Below are 17792 nucleotides of genomic sequence, written 5' to 3'. Positions count from 1 at the left end.
ATGAAAAGGGTCTATATTTTGATAAAGCAATTTAAATCAGTCCCTGGCATATGAAGTGGATACCTTAACATAATTTCACATCTCTCTTTAAATATTGTTTATTTCTGCTTGCACTCCGACACCTTTTTCCTAATTTCCTGTGCTAGTTTTTAATTATTTGCATCAGTTTTATAACATGTCCCTTCCACAATATTTTTTTCCTTTGAATAATTCTCAGTGAATTCAAAAGAAATATACTTCTTAAACTCTGAATCTGACACCACAAGGAGTTTGAGTGTTTTTTAAAGCCAAGACAAGGAAATAAAAATAATTGGGGTAAAAAAAAATCATTTCTTGCCTCCTAACTGCAGAAGTATTCTCTATTAAATTCACAAGATAAAGTTTCATACAATGAACATGTGTGAAGCATTACCAGTCTGAAGGATCGTAAAACTGACAGGGTTCCTCCTTTTCGCCTTTCTTTCTTGCTTTTGTGTTTGGGGAAACTCAGTTCAATTAAACTCAGTGTGACAATGACACTGTCAAAAATATTCCAGGGTTGCTGAAAATAGTAATAGGGATCTAGAGCGATGATTTTTAAGATCATTTCTGCAATGAAGATTGCTGTAAAAACCTGTGACAAAGAAACAGTAGCAATCAGCCTAAAAGTAGCCAGGAATTTGTCTTACCTCTAGGTCATGTTCCTCCAAATCAGGTGCATAAACAGTTTAATAAAATCCATGTTTATGAAGTCCTAATGCACCCTCAATTAAAATAGGAGGATTTTTTGTGCCTTCTCAGGAGGATGCCAAAGTGTATAAAAAATCTGGTAATCATCTATATTAGAAACAAAGTTTCTAAAGGCAGGGTTTGCTAATTTTGAATTTTTTCTGTTACTTTTTATGTTTCCAGTGAAAACACACATCAACCAATTAATTAATCCTATAAAAAGCCACATAGCTGAGAATTTACTTACCAAGTTACCTATTTTAAGCATGAATTTAAAAGTAGGTGACATATTATTGTGCTCCAGCGCCATGAACAAAGTGTTCATCACAATGCAGACTGTGATGGTGAGATCAAAAAAAGGATCCTTTATAAAAGCAGCCACTTTTTCCTTGATTCTCAGCCAAAGTGGGCAACAGTCCCAAATTAGATACTTTAAGGCAAAGTTCTTCAGGCGTGGTGGGCATTTTTGCTGAGCTTCTTCATGTTCTAAATGAAGAAGAAAATCCTTCTATCATTAGCTATCACTGAGCAAGATGGTGAAGTAACAACTTCAGGCATTCAAAAGACCAAAGAAAAAGGAATTCTCTCGTCTCTCACAGGGCCCCCCTGCACTTATTACCATTCATGCAGTTCTTAGATAAGCTGATAAACGTTAAAGTAAAAATTCAGAGAAAATTGGATTCCAAATTCTTTTGTGAGCACTTCCTTCAAAAGCCTTTGGAAAGGGTTTTATTTGTCTCAGACTGGTACTCCAATCATGTGACAATGCAAATATTTGTGATGCAGAGGCCCCACCACAGCTTCTCGTGCTCTTGCAGGACAATAGAGTAGCTACAGCATTTCCCACCTTGTCCTCACATGAGTGTCTGGGACAACTCTCTTTCACACCCAACAACTTTTTGTCTCCCTTAACTCCCAAGGCAGCTTAAAGAATCATTGGTAGACATGAGAATTCTGACTCTGGCAAATCCAAATTGCCTGAAAATTAGCATTTGGCCTCTTCTATGGGAAAGGTCACACCCACCATTTCCCAGCTAATGCAAGTTCCACTCATCTCCATTTTCCACAAGTAGAACTTGGGAAGAAGCCATTTTGTCTTTGTCATTTTCATCTTTTTAATCAAATGCTTTTCTTTCTTCATCATTAATATTAATGAGCCCTTCAAAATACTTTTGACCCATCTTAAGTAAATCCTGTGCAAATTCATTGACCAACTGGAACCAGCTTTAAAAAGAAGCACAGTAGGAATTACTCATCTGGTTTTCAGTGAGCTGGAAGCTTTTCAGGAATAAATGAGCTGAATCTGACTCATATCCTTTTCTCAACTGGATGCATCCTTATTTCTTCCCTCTGTTTAATTTTCATTTCTTCTCCCCCAGGCTCAACACCTACACCTGCACCCTACAGCACTTATTCCAGAGTGATTACTGACTCAATCCCCACTCCAGGTCTAGCTCTTGTATTCCACTAGAGCAGCAAGTCCTGTTTCACCCCAGTTTATAGCTGAAACTATGCAACAAAACTCTGATCTTTGATGAATTGCACTGCAAGGCAAAGTTCAACTGAATGTGTTGCAACCATGATTCTTCCAGGAAAAATAAATCTTCTAAAAAAATTAAGGAAAGGGACCTTCTTGCCACAGGTTCCCCCACTGTTCTATCCCATAGTTGTGGTCCAAGAACTAGTGGTAGGGTTCCTCAAAAGAGCTAAAAGCAAACACAAGTTCATCATTCTGAATAACTTGGACTGAAATTTTTCAGCGAGATCTGCAACAAAACTATCAGTCATCAAAATAATTGCCACTGATTAACCCCCACCAAAAATTCACATGGGAAGGTAAATTAGAGGAATAAAAATGTGAAGTTAAGTATTCAATATCCAAGAATTACCACAACAAAATTTACTTGCATAATCTTATTAATTATTGAATTCTGTATGCCTGTGCATCCTCTGAATTCTGCCACTGACACAATAGAAAACAGTGGACCAGGAGGAGAAAAGAGTGTCCCAGTCCTGCAGATGATCAGGAATATCTTCCTCCCACTCCCACCCCAACTCCCTTCATTCTCTGCCCTGCAAAACAAGGTTTTACAATAGGCAAAGGATGTGTTCCAGCATATAGACACTGTGTAACACCTTTTTTTTTCTAAAAGAAGTCCAAGTTAACAATGAAATTCTTAATTACACACCTACAAATCTCTGCTAACCTTTAAGAAATATGTTTTGTTCTTTCATGGTAGCATTACCTTAGGGTTGAAATAAACTTAATGAGGAACCACTTACCCTCCAAGACACTGGTAATTATGCTGACTACACTTGCTGCCCTTTGTCTCTGAAGAGCCTCATTAAAGAACTCCACTGACAGATGAGGAGGTAAATGCATCATGCTGCTCTCATCATGCACAGCTGGCTGCTCAGAGAAGTAAACACGATTAGGGAGATACCACAGGAGTGAAATGAGCCAGGATGTGATGATGGGTAACTGTGAGAGTTAATAGGAACAATGACATGCGGCCAAATAAATGTACATTTTTACAAGATGCAATAGATGGTGAGACTGGAGGTCCTACTCTCTTATGGGGCTGCAGTAAATGGATCCTGTGAGCATGTAACCTGAGGCAAGCACAGCCTTGGAAATTAGTGTGTGAGGGGAAATAGGCCTAATAATTATTTAAGAGACTAATGGAATAGGAGAGAGGTGTAGGATAAATAGGGGAAATTGGGGAACTTACAGGCAAAGCTGCTGCATGATGCTAAAGGGGCTATGAACAACAACAACAAAAAAAATCACAGGTATTCAAAATTGTATCCCTGGGCAGCATTTAGGATGAAAAGACTCTTGGTGACTTGTAATTTCAGCACTAGGAACCTTTCAAACTATGTTAGTACAGTTAATGAATAGCAGAAACATAAGGTTTACAATAGGAAGGCCAAAATCCAATTTTCAGGAAGTATCAGACTATTAAAAAACAGTTTCTAAAGACAACTGAAAAGTCCCCACATCGGTATGCTTGAGTTCTCATCACTGTTTGCCATTAAGGTGAAACTCTTCAAAGAACAACAACAACAAAAAAAAAAACCCAACAACCCTGCCACTGATCGATAAGCCACACTATAAAGCATATACTTAAAATATAATATTTTCCCTTACCAGATCCCCCTTTCCCAAGTCTTCCATGACCGGTGGAAGTACAGCTCCTTCAGAGGACACCGGATCTTGGCTGTGCACCCTGCTGCTCCCTCCTCCCAGCCCCAATCCCACCCCAAGATGTTCATCCACACTGCCCCCCTTGCTGCTCCACGCACAGTTTGGGGTGGCGGGGTGGGAGCTGTGCCCCCGTTGGCTTTGCAGGCTGGGGCGTCTCCCTGTCTGTGCTCCTGACAGGGACTGGCACCGGGGTTTGTGTCCCCCGGCACCGTGGGTGTCCTCGGCACCGAGATCCGTGCTGGAATCCACCTCCACGGTGGGGATTTGGAAGTTGAAGACGCTCCCGTGGCTCAGCCGGCGCTTGGCGTTGGGGCCGTACGCCAGGCCCAGGAGAGACTGGGAGCCCAGGGAAAGCAAAACAGAGAGAACAGCACAACATCACTGGGAAAATCTGGGGAGACTTTAAACTATTAGAGCTTCATAACGTTTACTGCCAACCACTGCAAGTCCAAAACTCCTATTTGGTTTAGATTTTTTGGGAAGGATTATGTTTGAATTGTCAACGGCAGATATTAAAACTTTGTGCCAGCTATTTTTGAGATAAGTTTTATACTTACATTTTTAGTATGAAATTTTTCACAGAGAATGAAGTTTTAAAAGCTAAGTTCTGATAGTCATTCACTTATTTTTATTTCTCGTTGGTATAGAAAATTTATTGAACAATTTTAACTTTGCTTTCATCCTTCATTTATAATACTGCCTTTTAAAATTCATTTTTATATCTAATTCTTCTTTATCGCAAAATTTGTTTGTTTTAAAGATTTAAGAGTGATCTGTGTTTGTAATGGGATTTTGTTTATGCTTTCAAGCCATTAATTTTAAATTAAAGTTAGAAAAGCTGTAAGGATCTCAGATTCATATTATAGATTACCAACTTTCGTTGACTGTCTGGGAGCTGTGATTTGGGGAGTTCTTCTTCTTCATCATCATCTTCTTTCCCCAATGACTTAATTTTCTTTTTCCTATTGCTCCTTTCTTTCATTTCTTTGGGTGACAGAGAAGACGCTTCAAAGGAGCTAAGTGACAGGATATCAATCCCTTTAATACCCAATGACTGAAATAAAATTAAAAAAAAAACAAAAACACATGGATGATATTTTTGCTGGGTGCTTTGAATAAAAGCAGAAAGAAAACACTTCTATGCTCTATATTATTATTTCCTGTTAGCAATATGAGTTTCACAAAACTCCTTAAAATTCTTCAAATATGTGATAATGCTGCAAGAAAGAGGAGAGTTTCCCCAACATATGGAGCACTGAACAATTTGCTATTTGCAGTGCGCTATAGGATCACATGTACTGGGCCTGCCAGAGGCAAAATAATCACATTATAGCTCCTACTCATCCACATGGCAAATTTGTTTATGATAAAAATCCTCAGTTTCAAAATAATGCAGTAGAAGATATCCTTTCCCCAAAATAAATGTTCAAATTGTAATAAAATTCTTTCTTTTCACTGGGCATCCTTGGGACTATATTCACAGTGTGGATGCTTTTCCTTCCCATGCTGAATTTAGAGCGATATTTTAAAAACACAGGAGTATCTTGTTCCAGAAGATTCTATGCTATTTATGTTACCAAGAGACTTTTCATTCAAGCACAATAGGTTTTGGCTCAGATGTTAATGCAGTAGAATTACTGTATGTTTCTTTGTTCAGCGTAAATGACGAAATAGAATAAAAAAAAAGAATTAAAAAACAACTACATTTTCTTTTGGAAGCTGCTGGTTGATGGAATTTTATGTTTTCCAGAATTAAAAATACTGCTTTCCTTAAAGTAACATCATCTCTAATGTTTTTTAACCAGAATAAAAGTCATTGATTCACAGGAAACATACACAGCTGAACAAGATGTTCTGCAGCTCCAGAAATCTCTAATTTAAATAAGTTATCACTAGCTCCTATTTCCATGAGTGGTGTTTATATACAGCTGTACACAGGGAGTGATGTTTTTTCTTATGTCTGGATGAGGCTCTGAGCAACCTGGGATAATGGCAGATAGTGGAACCTGGGCTTGGAATGAGATGATCCTTAAGATCCCTTCCAACCTAAACCATGCTACATGACCAAAAATAGAACAATGAGACAAACACTTGCAAGCAAATAATGTACATACCTCTTGCTCCTTCTGCAGTAATTCCATAGCTTCCCGAAATTTCCTTTCCTTTGCCTCGGTTTCAGCAATGGTGGCCTTGTTCTGGTCCTCATATGCCATTGTTACTACAGCCAGAATCAAGTTGACTAGATAAAATGAGCCCAGAAAGATGACCATCATGAAGAAGATTACATACACCTTCCCAGAAGCTCTGAGGGTCTGCAAGCAACACACCCCAGAGATAAACATTACCACAAAAAATACCAAGTAGGCTTTCAATGTGTCTCTGAAATTCTTTAAAAGCACTGAGCTTCCTAGACACAATGCTTCAGGAAGCTTAAATAAGGAATTAGAAATTTCTTTGCTATTCTTCCCCCTCTTCCTCCCCATGTGTGAATCATTGATTGCACATCCCATGAAGATAATCGAGGAGGCATTTTTTACATTTTTGAAGGGACATTTTTGAAAAGTCCTTCTAGGATTTTTTTCCAAGAGCAAGGTGGAAGGACTGGGAAGTGTTTCAGCATCCCTTTTCTAGAAGTCACAGGCAGAAGGGAAGACACGGGCTCAACAGGTTGCAGATATTGCTTTTATTTGAGGTTTCTTGTCCTCTCTACACGTTTTCTGCTTCAACTAATGAAGATCAGTTCTGAACCATGCACAAAACTGATACCTGTTGGTACAGACGCTCCCAGCAGTCCTGGGTCATCAGGCGGAATAAGGAAAGAAAAGCCCAGCCAAATGTATCAAAACTGGTGAAACCATAATCGGGATTTGGCCCAATTTTACAGCATTTATAGCCAGGAGGACAGTCCCTAGAATTAAAAAGTGGAGTTCTTATAAATGTGCAGATTTTAAGGAAAACTTCATCTTTATGCAGGAGTTCTGCTTACATTTCAGCTCCGCAGTTCATTAGAGTGCAAAACAATTTTCTACTCCAGGTAGTATTGGCTGGAAGGCAGGATGGAAAAAGCAGCACCCACAATCCAGAAACAAAGGAAGAAGACAGAAGGGAGTGGACCACCCTCCCAGGACAGACCCCTCATCACCAATCGTCATCCCCTGCCCCTCACTGCAAAGCAGTCACATCTCCCTCCTTGCCCAAACCTGCCCTCCAAAATCTGTGCTTTGCTTTTCCAGTTTAATACTCATGAGACTTCACAAAGAGAAGTGCCTGCCCTATGCTATATCCCAGATCTTTCACATTTTCAGTTCTCTCATACATCCATGGGAAAGAGGAAGACAGCACTTCAGGGAAGTCTAGAAGATGAATTAGACCTCCATAAGCCAACTTCCAAGTTCATACTTCATTCCATACTAGACTTACATTATCTCACTGTTTGCTAAACCTTGTTTTCTGTGTTACTCCTTCTGCCTTCAAAGAAAGATTTGAATTTCTGCTTTTGTCTCACATGACTGAGCAAATATAGGAGCACTGAGGCAGAGAAAATGTCAAAGGAAAAAATAATCTTAAGAGCACTCACCCAGCACCAGGACCACACAGCAAAATATCCACAGTACCATTTTTCCTAGCAAAGTCATCTGTTAAAAAAAAAAGAGGGGGGAGGGGGGAATTAAACACAGAGCATTTTAGAGCCTGAATTCTCTATTATTTAATATGAGTAGTGATGAGTAACCAGTGACCTGTAAGAGCGAGTGCACAGGTTTCCTGTGCTCACATTAACTGCACCAGATTGCAGAATGCCCTGGCCTTATTTATAAACATGCATATGTGTGTGAACAAGTTTCAGACTGAAGGCAGACTTTAATGCAGAATTTTTAAAGATATTATCACTTTGGCTACATCTGTATAAAGGAAATGGAGAATTGGAAGACATAAGCTCAAACACAGTCACAGAATTCCGGAGTGGTTCGGGTTGGGACGGACTGTAAAACTCATCTCATTCCAAATGGGCAGGGACACCTCCCACTATCCCAGGTTGCTCCAAGCCCTGTCCAGCCTAACCTGGAACACTTCCAGGGATCCAGGGCCACCCTCTCTAGGCAACCTGTACCAGGGCCTCACCACTCCGAATAAAGAATTTCTCCCCAGTATCTAATCTAAACGTTAAAGCAATCCAATATTTGGTAAATGTTGGCACAAACTGGCACATTTCTGGCCTGCAGAAATTACCACCCTCCAAGAATGTCTGCAAACATTGCTAGGAGTAGAAGAGACCACTTCTGTTCCCAATGAGCAGTAAAAACAAAGTCTGGTTCTGATGGGGAAGAAAGAGTATTTGCTTGTGTGAATATCCACCACTGCTGAGCCAAACAGCAGCTCCTTACCCCCCTTAGCTGAGAAATGCAGATTTATCCATTAGGATGCTGGAGCTGTGCCCTTTTTGAACTCTTCCCCATTTCTCTTACTCTGTTATCAGCAGAATCAAAGTAAAAGCTTTAGCTAATAGCTAATTATCTCCATTAAGATGGGGATTTATTATCCCAGATATAAGGACGGTCTCATGTCTCCCTGGTGCTTCTCAAACCTCTCCTGTGCTCATCAGATAAGTCAGCACGATTCAGAACCACAAAGAACCTTTGATATCATCTTTGCCATACTATGCAAATACCCTATAAAGGAATGAATTCCAATCTGGGCTACTTCCCACTGAAATTTTACTCATCTCCACTACTGCAAACTGGAAAAAAAAAAAAGAAAATAAAAAAAAAGGGTTTTTTAAAGAAGCTTCAGTGATCAAACCTCAGAGAATCATAATAACATATAGTTATGCATGTGGGAGATGGCAACTTCCCACAAAATCAGGGTGAAAGCAGTCCATAAAAATATATTAAATAGTTTTATATAGAAAACTGGGCTTATAGAGCTGTACATCCTAGATCCTATAAGTAATGTACCATGCATTAAACCTGTCTGGGCTCACCTATTCCTTTTGACATAGAATTTGAACAACACAAAGGTTGTGAATCAACACAGATTTTCTATCTCTTGAGCTCTGTTTTCTCCACACCATTGCCTTAATACAGCTTCAGTGTTCTGCATATACTAAAATATAGATCCTTTTACTTCTTGTCCTTCAGCACAGAAAATCAGCATTTTTAGCCTAACTTTGTCACATTTATGGTCACTGTTACAGTGTTCTAGTCACTGATTGGTTCCTTCTCCAGTTTGCTTACAATTATGATTTTTACAGCATTCTGTACATGTAAATTACTTCCTTTTCATGCGTGGTCTTTTGGTAGGAACAAGAAAAGAAAAAGGTTTTCCTCAAAAATCTTTTCTACACTTTCTTCCCCTGGACTTTAAAGTTATTGAAGAAATCCTGTCTGAACAAATCTCCCACACAGTGTGTGGACAAACAGCAGTTCTGAGTGACTTTTCATGTATTTGCAGAGTTCCTCTGTGAAAATTCTTCTCTTCCTGCACAACTGCTGCCATGTCTGAACTCACTGGGAGAGATACTCTTCAGTGATGAAGCTTTCTTTGTATTTCTGTCAGACATTGCTTATTTATAATCTGGCTTTTTTTTTCACTTATATTGAGGCTTCTCCTTTAACACAAGGCTTTGCTTTGTTATTCTGAATTGCATCATCTTACAGTTGGTCCTTTACGAATGCTTTGATGCATTTTCAAATTTCTGCTCCATGGTGCCATCACCAGCATCAGCCAAGGTGCAAACATGAAACACATGTATTGCATATATCTCATATAAGACATAAAATAAGATATATTTGATGTCAAGAAGTAAGTAATTTGACTTTTCAACAAATTCCTCTGTTTTAAGCTGAGCAGCAGTTCTCACTGAGCAGGAAAATGAAGATGCATGGCTCTTCAGCTTGTAGTAGAAGGCGAGCTTTGGGGAATTACAACAGAGAACGAGCTAATGCATGTTTCAGTTACTGTCATATCATTTGGGGAAACAGTTCTGGATGTTACTGGAAAATTTGGGAGGGCTTTTTCTTATAATGAAGGGAAGGAGTGCACTCCTGGATGCCTGCGAGCCGCTCTGGCAGTCAAAAGGCCATTATCAGGTAGTTACTCATCAAAATATCAACCAAGACATCAACATAATTCACAGCAGTGGTTATACACATATGCATGGGTGCCTACAGCATCATCTAAAGAAGAATTAAGGAGAAAAAATTACCTGAATCATTAGCAAACTTTTCATAGCTTTCCCATGTTTTATTACAAAACTCTGTAGTGTTCCTGATACACTTTTGCCTGAGATTGCCCTTAAAAAGCTGGAGGCCTATGAGGGCAAAAACACTCAGGCAGAAAACAGTCAGGATCATCACATCTGCAAGTTTCTTAACAGACTGGATAAGTGCCCCTACAATGATCTTGAGCCCTAAAAAGACAATGTAAAGAGGAAAAACAGGATGAAGAACTGAGATTCAAATATCATACTTGATTAGAGTCAAAACAATGTATAAAAGCCAAAGTATATGAATTACAGGTTAATACGTGGCAAATATATTTGCAATAAAAGTATATTTAGAATGAGAGTGACTAATATGAGAGAAACATCTTTTTCCTCCTTTCATTGACCCTACAATTTTTAGATGTTCCCCTAATCCCTGAAAAATATTCATGCAAAATGACAAACCAGAGATAGTCTAGTTTTCTTTATCCATGAAAAGTAATATGCATGATTCAAATGATACTTCCAACACTGGTAATTTGTGAAGATGGTATCCAATCTGAACCTCTCCTGGCATGGGTTGATGATGTAAGAGCATTAGTGGTAAAGTCCCTTCAATATCCAGAATTATTTCTGTGGAACCATAACACACACATCAGCTAAAAGAACATTCTGTAAAACTGACATTATAAACTGTGAATCGTACCTTTAAAAGCATAATGAAAAAAAAACCTATATTCAATATTATTTCTAACACCTGATTCATTCTGACTGGGACAGATGAACTGAAACATTTTTTGTGTGCACAAATTCAGCTGTGTCTGCAAATTGTGAAAGATACAGGAAGGGGGGAGGTCGGGGTGGGGAGAGGCAAAAGCCAACTTTTTGAGTGAAGCAAAGAATGAGCTGTAAGTAGGAGAAAATACTCAGCAAGTAAGATTTCTTACCTGGGACTACTGAAATGGTTTTTAAAGCTCTGAGAACCCTGAAAGTCCGGAGGACTGACACACTCCCCAAGTCACTAAAGGCTCCCACGTACCTGTAAGGACCAGAGGTGAAATACCAAGTGGTTGAACAGAGTTAATAGGGCAATTATTTACAGTGGTCATTCTTGGTTGTCCATCTTTCCAAAAGTATTTCAAGTATTAAAAAGACCACATATCAAGGATTTGTCTGAAAACTTACAAAATAGAAATGCATTTCTTCATTATTAGAGTTTCCCTCTGAGGTGGTTCCTGGCTCGTGCACAGCTGCTTTTGTGTGAACATCTTTAAACATCATTCATTTAAGATACAAGGGTACCCCTCAAAATTACAAATTTACACATTGGCTGAGCTGGTTTCATCACCCTTCTGTAGCTGCATTTAACCAGTATATAGAACTTGCTAATTACCAGAAAATTAGGCTTTCACTATGATTTTTGGAGATGAAGCCGTGATTAAATCCAATATCCTGGTGTCTATACCCATCCCCCTAAATGCAAAATTATACTTTCATTCATGTGGTCATCAAGTCTTTATTTATGCCCAGCTCTTACATTTCACCAGTCTAACACGTCCATTCACATATACCCACCACTGGGAATATCCTGCTCTGCACGGCTCTATTCCCTTCTTGAAAGGCTAAAATGTTATTGTATCACAGTGAGTGCTAAACAAGGGGAAAAGTCAATGTTCTAGACACAGTTTCAGGTGAAATTAGGAGCCATGGGTTGGTTTTTAAACCACAGACAGCCTTTTGCACCAGAGCAATGAGAACTTCCAGCACAGAGGGTCGAGGCAGGTAATCCTTATTTTATTTGTCCCCACTTACGCCATGACGATAACGGTGAAATCCAACCAGTTCCAGGGATCCCGAAGGAAAGTGAATTCATTTAGACAGAATCCTGTTGCCAGTATTTTTATCAATGATTCAAAAGTGTAAATGCCAGTGAAAGTAAATCTAAGAAGGGGAGAAAAGAGCCAAAGGGAAAGAGCAGGGTTAGCACTCAACGGAAGAGGCACAGCCAGACTATTTAATGTCTGGGCCAGCCAACTGAGACAATTCTGGAGAGATCTAACAGATTTCTGTTGGATTTCATTTTATTCCATCAGTATCTGGCTCACATGAACCTGGAGACAGTAACTGACTTCAACTTGGACATGATTATTAATGTGCAACCCATGACACACCTTATGGCATTCGACAATTTTTTCCAAATTCTTTCATGTGAGTTTCCATAATTTCAGAAACACCAATCTCCCAGTTACTAGCTAAAATAAAGAATCAAATTTGTATCTCCTCCCATTTTCAAGCAGCCAAGTGAAAGTGTGATGTGCTTTGTTATTTCCTTTGAGCACACAGCAACCATTTCTGTGCAGAGTATTTAAAACACTTAGAGGAATACAAGAGTAGAGGGTTTTCAATTTAAGATGGCAATTATTCTTATTAATGGAAAATTATCAGTAAAAGCTCTTCTGGACTTAACTGAGTGCACTTATAATTTCAAGAAGGCAGCGATATCCCCACAGAATTCAAAAGGCTTTCATTTGGTAGTCAGCAAATGCACTAAGAAATTATATGGATGTAGTGCTTCCCTTTTTATTTGGAAAGAAGTATTCTGAAATTATTCTTGAGATGCATTTGAATGGTGGTAGATGCCAACAGCAGATAAACCCTGATCCAACCTTTAACTCTCTCATAGGTAGGGAAGCACTTCAACATCTTCTGAAAATGTGCATTTTAATACCATGCAGATTCTTGTTCCTGCTTGCATGAGAGTTTGCCATTCCAAGCTGTTTCAATGTCATTTAACATGATATAGTAAGAAATAATTTTAAATCTGTTTTTAATACTAAGTATTGGGGAATCTTCTCCTTTGTGTTAGGTGTTAGAATGTTAGAATTATCAGTATTCATATTCTAGCAATTTTGCCAAAGTGAAACAGTGACAGCTGAAATAGCCTCTAAAAAAAAAAAAAAAAAAAACAAAAAACTCATGGCATTATATGTTTCAAGACTGACTACAAAGCATGGATTTATTGTGATTTAACATTGCACGTGTTGGCAGCACTGAAGATAAAAGCTTTACATTCTAACAGCACTCTGCAGGCCAAATGCTTCTGACAGAACATTTTATTAGAGCAAAACTCCGCATTTCAATATAATTAGCCAGAATTTTGAAAGACAGCAACTCCCATGTGCTCAATCGGCATCAGTAACAACAGAAAATACATCTTGATAGAGAGCAAATAATTACTGAGTAACCTCAGAAAGTTGGATAACTGGAGCAGCAGAACAAACATGAAGCCAGTTCAACAGTGCAACTTAATCCACATTTACTCTCTCCTGTAACATCAAAGTTATTGTATATATTTGGTTTAAAGACAAAACTACTTCTTCAAATAAAATCTAAATTTAAAAATCCCCTTCAGACAAGAAACTTTCCTTTCAAATCTCCCACAAACCATCTCAAGTAAAAGTGTCAAGTCTCAATAACTCAATACAATTACATAAATAAAAAATATACATACCCACAGGTACTTACTCAACATACGTGTTCCATGAAGATGACGAAGACTTAGATGACTCAGTCAGAGCCATGAATGCACAATTAGTTACAATGGTGCACATGATAAACCAGGTGAACAATGTAAGTCACGGGAGTGAAGGCAAAGAATACTGTATGGATTCAGAAATGTAACTAAATATTGCATTAGTCACTGGCATATATTCTGGGTTTTTGTTTAAAGCACAGGTAAGAACAGCATGCACAATATTCACTGATTTTGAGCCATGCTAGATGAGAACACGCCACTGCTCTTATTCATGGAATTCTGTACTGATAACAGATCTGCTGTCCTAAGCATTTCCAGCCTAGAAAAAGGACCCTCAATCACTCTAGGATTGGGTGGAAGAATGCAATTTTAGTTTCATTTTACAGCATACAAGTTAAACACTTGCCCAAATCCTACAGGTGGAGCCCAAACCTGCCTCTGACCTGGCAAAGCTCTTCTCTTCCAAAGGACAGCACAAAATCTGACAGGGTGACTGCAGGAGCCACAAACAGCTCTAGGTCATAGAATCATAGGATATACTGAGTTTGAAGGGAACCATCAGGGTCACCAAGGCCAACTCCTGGCCCTTTTCAGGACATGCCAAGAGTCACATCGTGTGCTTGAGAGCATTGTTCCAGTGCTTCTTGAGCTCTGTCAGGCTGGTGCTGCGACCACTGTCCTGGGGATCCTGTTCAGTGCCAAACCAACTTTTCCTGATATCCAACTTAACCCTCCCCTGTATCCTCGAGTCCTGTCACTGGTCACCAGAGTAAAGAGAATAAGAAGTTGAAGAACCACAATGAGTCTCTCCTCAGCCTCCTCTTCTCCGGGCTGAACAGACAAAATGCCCTCAGCCACTCCTCGTGTGACTTCCCCTCCAGACCACTCATCATCTTCACAGCCCTCCTTTGGATGCTCTCTAATAGATTAATGGGGTTTTAATATTGTGATGCCCAGGTTTAGCCAACTCTAGGGGCTTCCCAGGTGCAGTCTGGGACCTCCTGGTCCAGAGAACAGGAGCCCATATGTTGGCACCTAAGCTCAAGCACATGACTGAAGGTGGATCTTGTTGTACCACACCTGTGGGCAATCCATAAAGCAGAAGAGTATGGGGAAGACATCCATCTTTGCCATTAAATATCCCCTCCATCCCCACAAAAAGAAAAAAAAAAAAGAAAGAAAAAAAAAAAGAAAAAATTCCTGGCTTTAGCTGTAGGCAAGGTCCAGCTGTCAGGAGCAGCTGGGTGACTCATGTGGAAATGCCAATGTCAGCCAACTTCTACCCGGGAAAGCCCCACATGAGAGGGGATCCAGGGATATCTGCACACTGCTACGATGACAGCCTCGAGTCATCAAAGTCACCTCACACCACAGAGCCAGGAGATGGCTGGAAATCTGAAATCCACAGGGACTCACAGAATCCACTCTGGGTCTGATTTAGCCCCAAGCAACAGCTCAGGTATCCTTCCCCAATGTCAAACTGGAGCAACACACTTGTGACTCCCACCCCCTAAATTTGATATATTAGGTGGGATCTGTATTACCTTTATATTCCCAAGGGAGTATTCTGCAGCAGCATTCCTGAAAATATTTACTTTTATATACCACACGCACACTTTTGGAAGCTTATTTCCCAAAGAAACTAAGTTTACATGGTTTTGTTCTAAGTGTTTTCCTGTATGTGCTTGCCTGTCTCAACATTTTCTCTCAAATCTGGGCAATGGTTGATCAGCTTTGGCACATGAGGTGAATTTAATTTCCACATTTGGGTAGGCAGAAGATGAAAAAGAGGATAGTGATCTTATCAATCTTCTCACTGGGAAAGGCTTCAGAATGAGATACTTGTTTATGACACATCAGGAAAACAACATCAGAGCTCAAAACAGAAATCTGTAGAAAATCAGGCTTAATAAGCCAAATACCCACATAATTTATTTCTAAATATCACAAGAGCATCAAAACATAATAATATCTAAGGTGATTCATAATTAGAATCTGTCTTTAGTGAGGAAATGACCAGATTAACCCAATGCTGTAAAATATAAAAGCACAGGATTGTGTGGAGTTTTATACTCAAAAGAGTTAATAAAGCTGATAAAAGGATATGAATGTACTAAAATTTTAATTGCTCTTCTTCGTATTGGATGGAAGGGACTGAAGATCCACAGGGCACGTGTAGCAGTAAATCTGTAGATTGTTTTCTGCTTGTTTAACACTATGAAAATCTTTTTGAAATAAACAAACAAGAATTTGTCAGGAAGTTGAACACAGAACATATTTTTGTGCTATATCCTCTTGTGTCAGTCATGAGCAAGAGCTTGAATTTCACTTTTAGCCTGATTAACTGGAAAGGCTGTATAAATGTGCTATCCTTTCATCAGAAACTTTGACTCTCAGGCTGCAAAATATTCTTTCGTACAAACTTCTTTTTTCAACCTTGTGATTTACAAAGAGCTGTGCACAGAAACAGCTTATGATTATAAGATTATATTGATCATAAGATCTCTTATGATTTTTCTCTTAAAACAGAAATGATTATTCTCTTAAATATGATTATGATTATTCTCTTAAAACTGAATGAACCCTTCATTGAGTCAAGATATACAAGAGATGCAAGGAAGAGCTGTGGCTGTTTTTATTATTTGCTGTTGTTGACAGTGATACTCTAGCTCTTAGACTGCAGAAATTAGTTCAATGTTTAACCTCCCCTCAAGCAAAAAGTATAATTCCCAGTGGATTAGCTTTCATTTCTCTGTTTATTATTGAAAATCATGTTCTTCCAATATGTCACAACTGGAATATGAAGCTTGAGTCAGGAGGTTGTAAGGATTCATCAGCAATTGTTTTAAAATAAGTTTTATGCTTAAGCATCATTTTTTGTATGTGTAAGTGGAATAAAAGCATTGAGATGGAGTGAAACACATTGTTCAAAACTATGGAATTTATGAAAATGTACAAAATCATGTACAAAATATACAAAATTTATGTAACTTCTAACTATTATAATTTCTTTCTCAGCTCCCCCTTTTCTTCCATTATCCAATTTATTTTTTCTGCTTCTATTCTGATTCAAATGTTAATCAATTTCATATTATTACATTCTTAAAATTATAAGTTAATATTTAAAAAAAAAAAAAATTACAGCACATCACTCAACTGTGCCAACTCCATGCATTGTTTAACCCAGAAAGGGATGAGAGTTTGTGTAAGTAAACAAAACTCTTTGATAGATTGCCTGCAGAAAGTTTTGGCACTACAATAAATTAAATTAAATTTAATTAATTTTTAAAATAAGTCCAAGTATCTTGACTGGCTCTCACCTTATGATCTTTGTAGTACGGGTCAAGATCCTCCAGTGGTTCCCCAATGAGCTCTGGAGGAGGATTTCCATAGAGAGCTGGCAACTTCTGGAAAGCTTTTAGGTCAAGCTGAGGGCGTGGTTTCTCCTTAGGTTTCTGTTCTATGGTATTTCTTCGACAATTCTTTTTGGCAGCAATTCTCTTTTTTATTGCTGCCAGGGATTCCTGAGTGAACCTACGGAAGTTGTTGGTACCAGGCAGCAAGAATTCAGCCATTTTTCACGCTTCTCTTCCTGTCACTAATTCTGTCCAAACAATAGAAACAAGTAGAAAGGAAGTCAAGTAACTCCAAAACAGGTAAGAAATTAAGTTATGGAAATTAAACAAATGTTTGCCCATGCATGGCTAAGAACATCAACTTTCTAAGCCATCATCTACTACAAAGAAGAAAAAATAAAGAAGAAAATATATGAGCAATACCTTTTTCAGTGAGATGTCTTCCCAGTATTTTTTTCTAATTATATGCACATTTAGGATGTGAGCAAACCTCTATAAACAGTGTATTTGAAGCACCTCATTTAAGATACCCATTATCCTAAATACTCTTGAGCTGCTCAGAAAACAAAACAAAACAAAACAAAACAAAACAAAACACTACTCTTCTGGTTCAGCCCAACATTTGGAAATGGGACAGTAAAACCACAACATGAAACATGTGGAAGCTGTCAGCAACGGGAGGATCAAGTATTGAATTAACTAATGCAGATAGGAATTTTCAGATGGAAAGTCCACCCTGGTGGAGCCAAAACAGGAATGAGCAGCATCCAAGAGGATTTAATTTGT

General features: G+C 38.6%; 1 protein-coding gene across 1 annotated transcript in view; it reads right to left on the bottom strand.

Annotated features, from left to right (window-relative positions):
* LOC134051954 (sodium channel protein type 5 subunit alpha-like) overlaps window positions 1-17225 on the bottom strand; it is a 32102-nt gene extending 14877 nt beyond the window's left edge. The window contains exons 1-14 of the mRNA XM_062506091.1: window positions 16971-17225; window positions 15757-15875; window positions 13641-13745; window positions 11928-12056; window positions 11063-11154; window positions 10119-10322; window positions 7494-7551; window positions 6683-6824; window positions 6031-6228; window positions 4788-4970; window positions 3860-4252; window positions 2992-3121; window positions 956-1194; window positions 413-613 (exon numbers count right to left, since the gene is read on the bottom strand). Coding sequence (XP_062362075.1) covers window positions 413-613; window positions 956-1194; window positions 2992-3121; window positions 3860-4252; window positions 4788-4970; window positions 6031-6228; window positions 6683-6824; window positions 7494-7551; window positions 10119-10322; window positions 11063-11154; window positions 11928-12056; window positions 13641-13745; window positions 15757-15875; window positions 16971-17225 — 2448 coding nt within the window. The remainder of the gene's footprint in view (window positions 1-412; window positions 614-955; window positions 1195-2991; window positions 3122-3859; window positions 4253-4787; window positions 4971-6030; window positions 6229-6682; window positions 6825-7493; window positions 7552-10118; window positions 10323-11062; window positions 11155-11927; window positions 12057-13640; window positions 13746-15756; window positions 15876-16970) is intronic.
* Between the last annotated feature and the right edge of the window lie 567 nt (window positions 17226-17792).

This window comes from Cinclus cinclus, chromosome 1 (assembly GCF_963662255.1).
Source record: "Cinclus cinclus chromosome 1, bCinCin1.1, whole genome shotgun sequence".
Taxonomy (NCBI): domain Eukaryota; kingdom Metazoa; phylum Chordata; class Aves; order Passeriformes; family Cinclidae; genus Cinclus; species Cinclus cinclus.
Note: the sequence above shows the minus strand (reverse complement) of the source record. Positions and strands in the feature narration are given on the sequence as shown.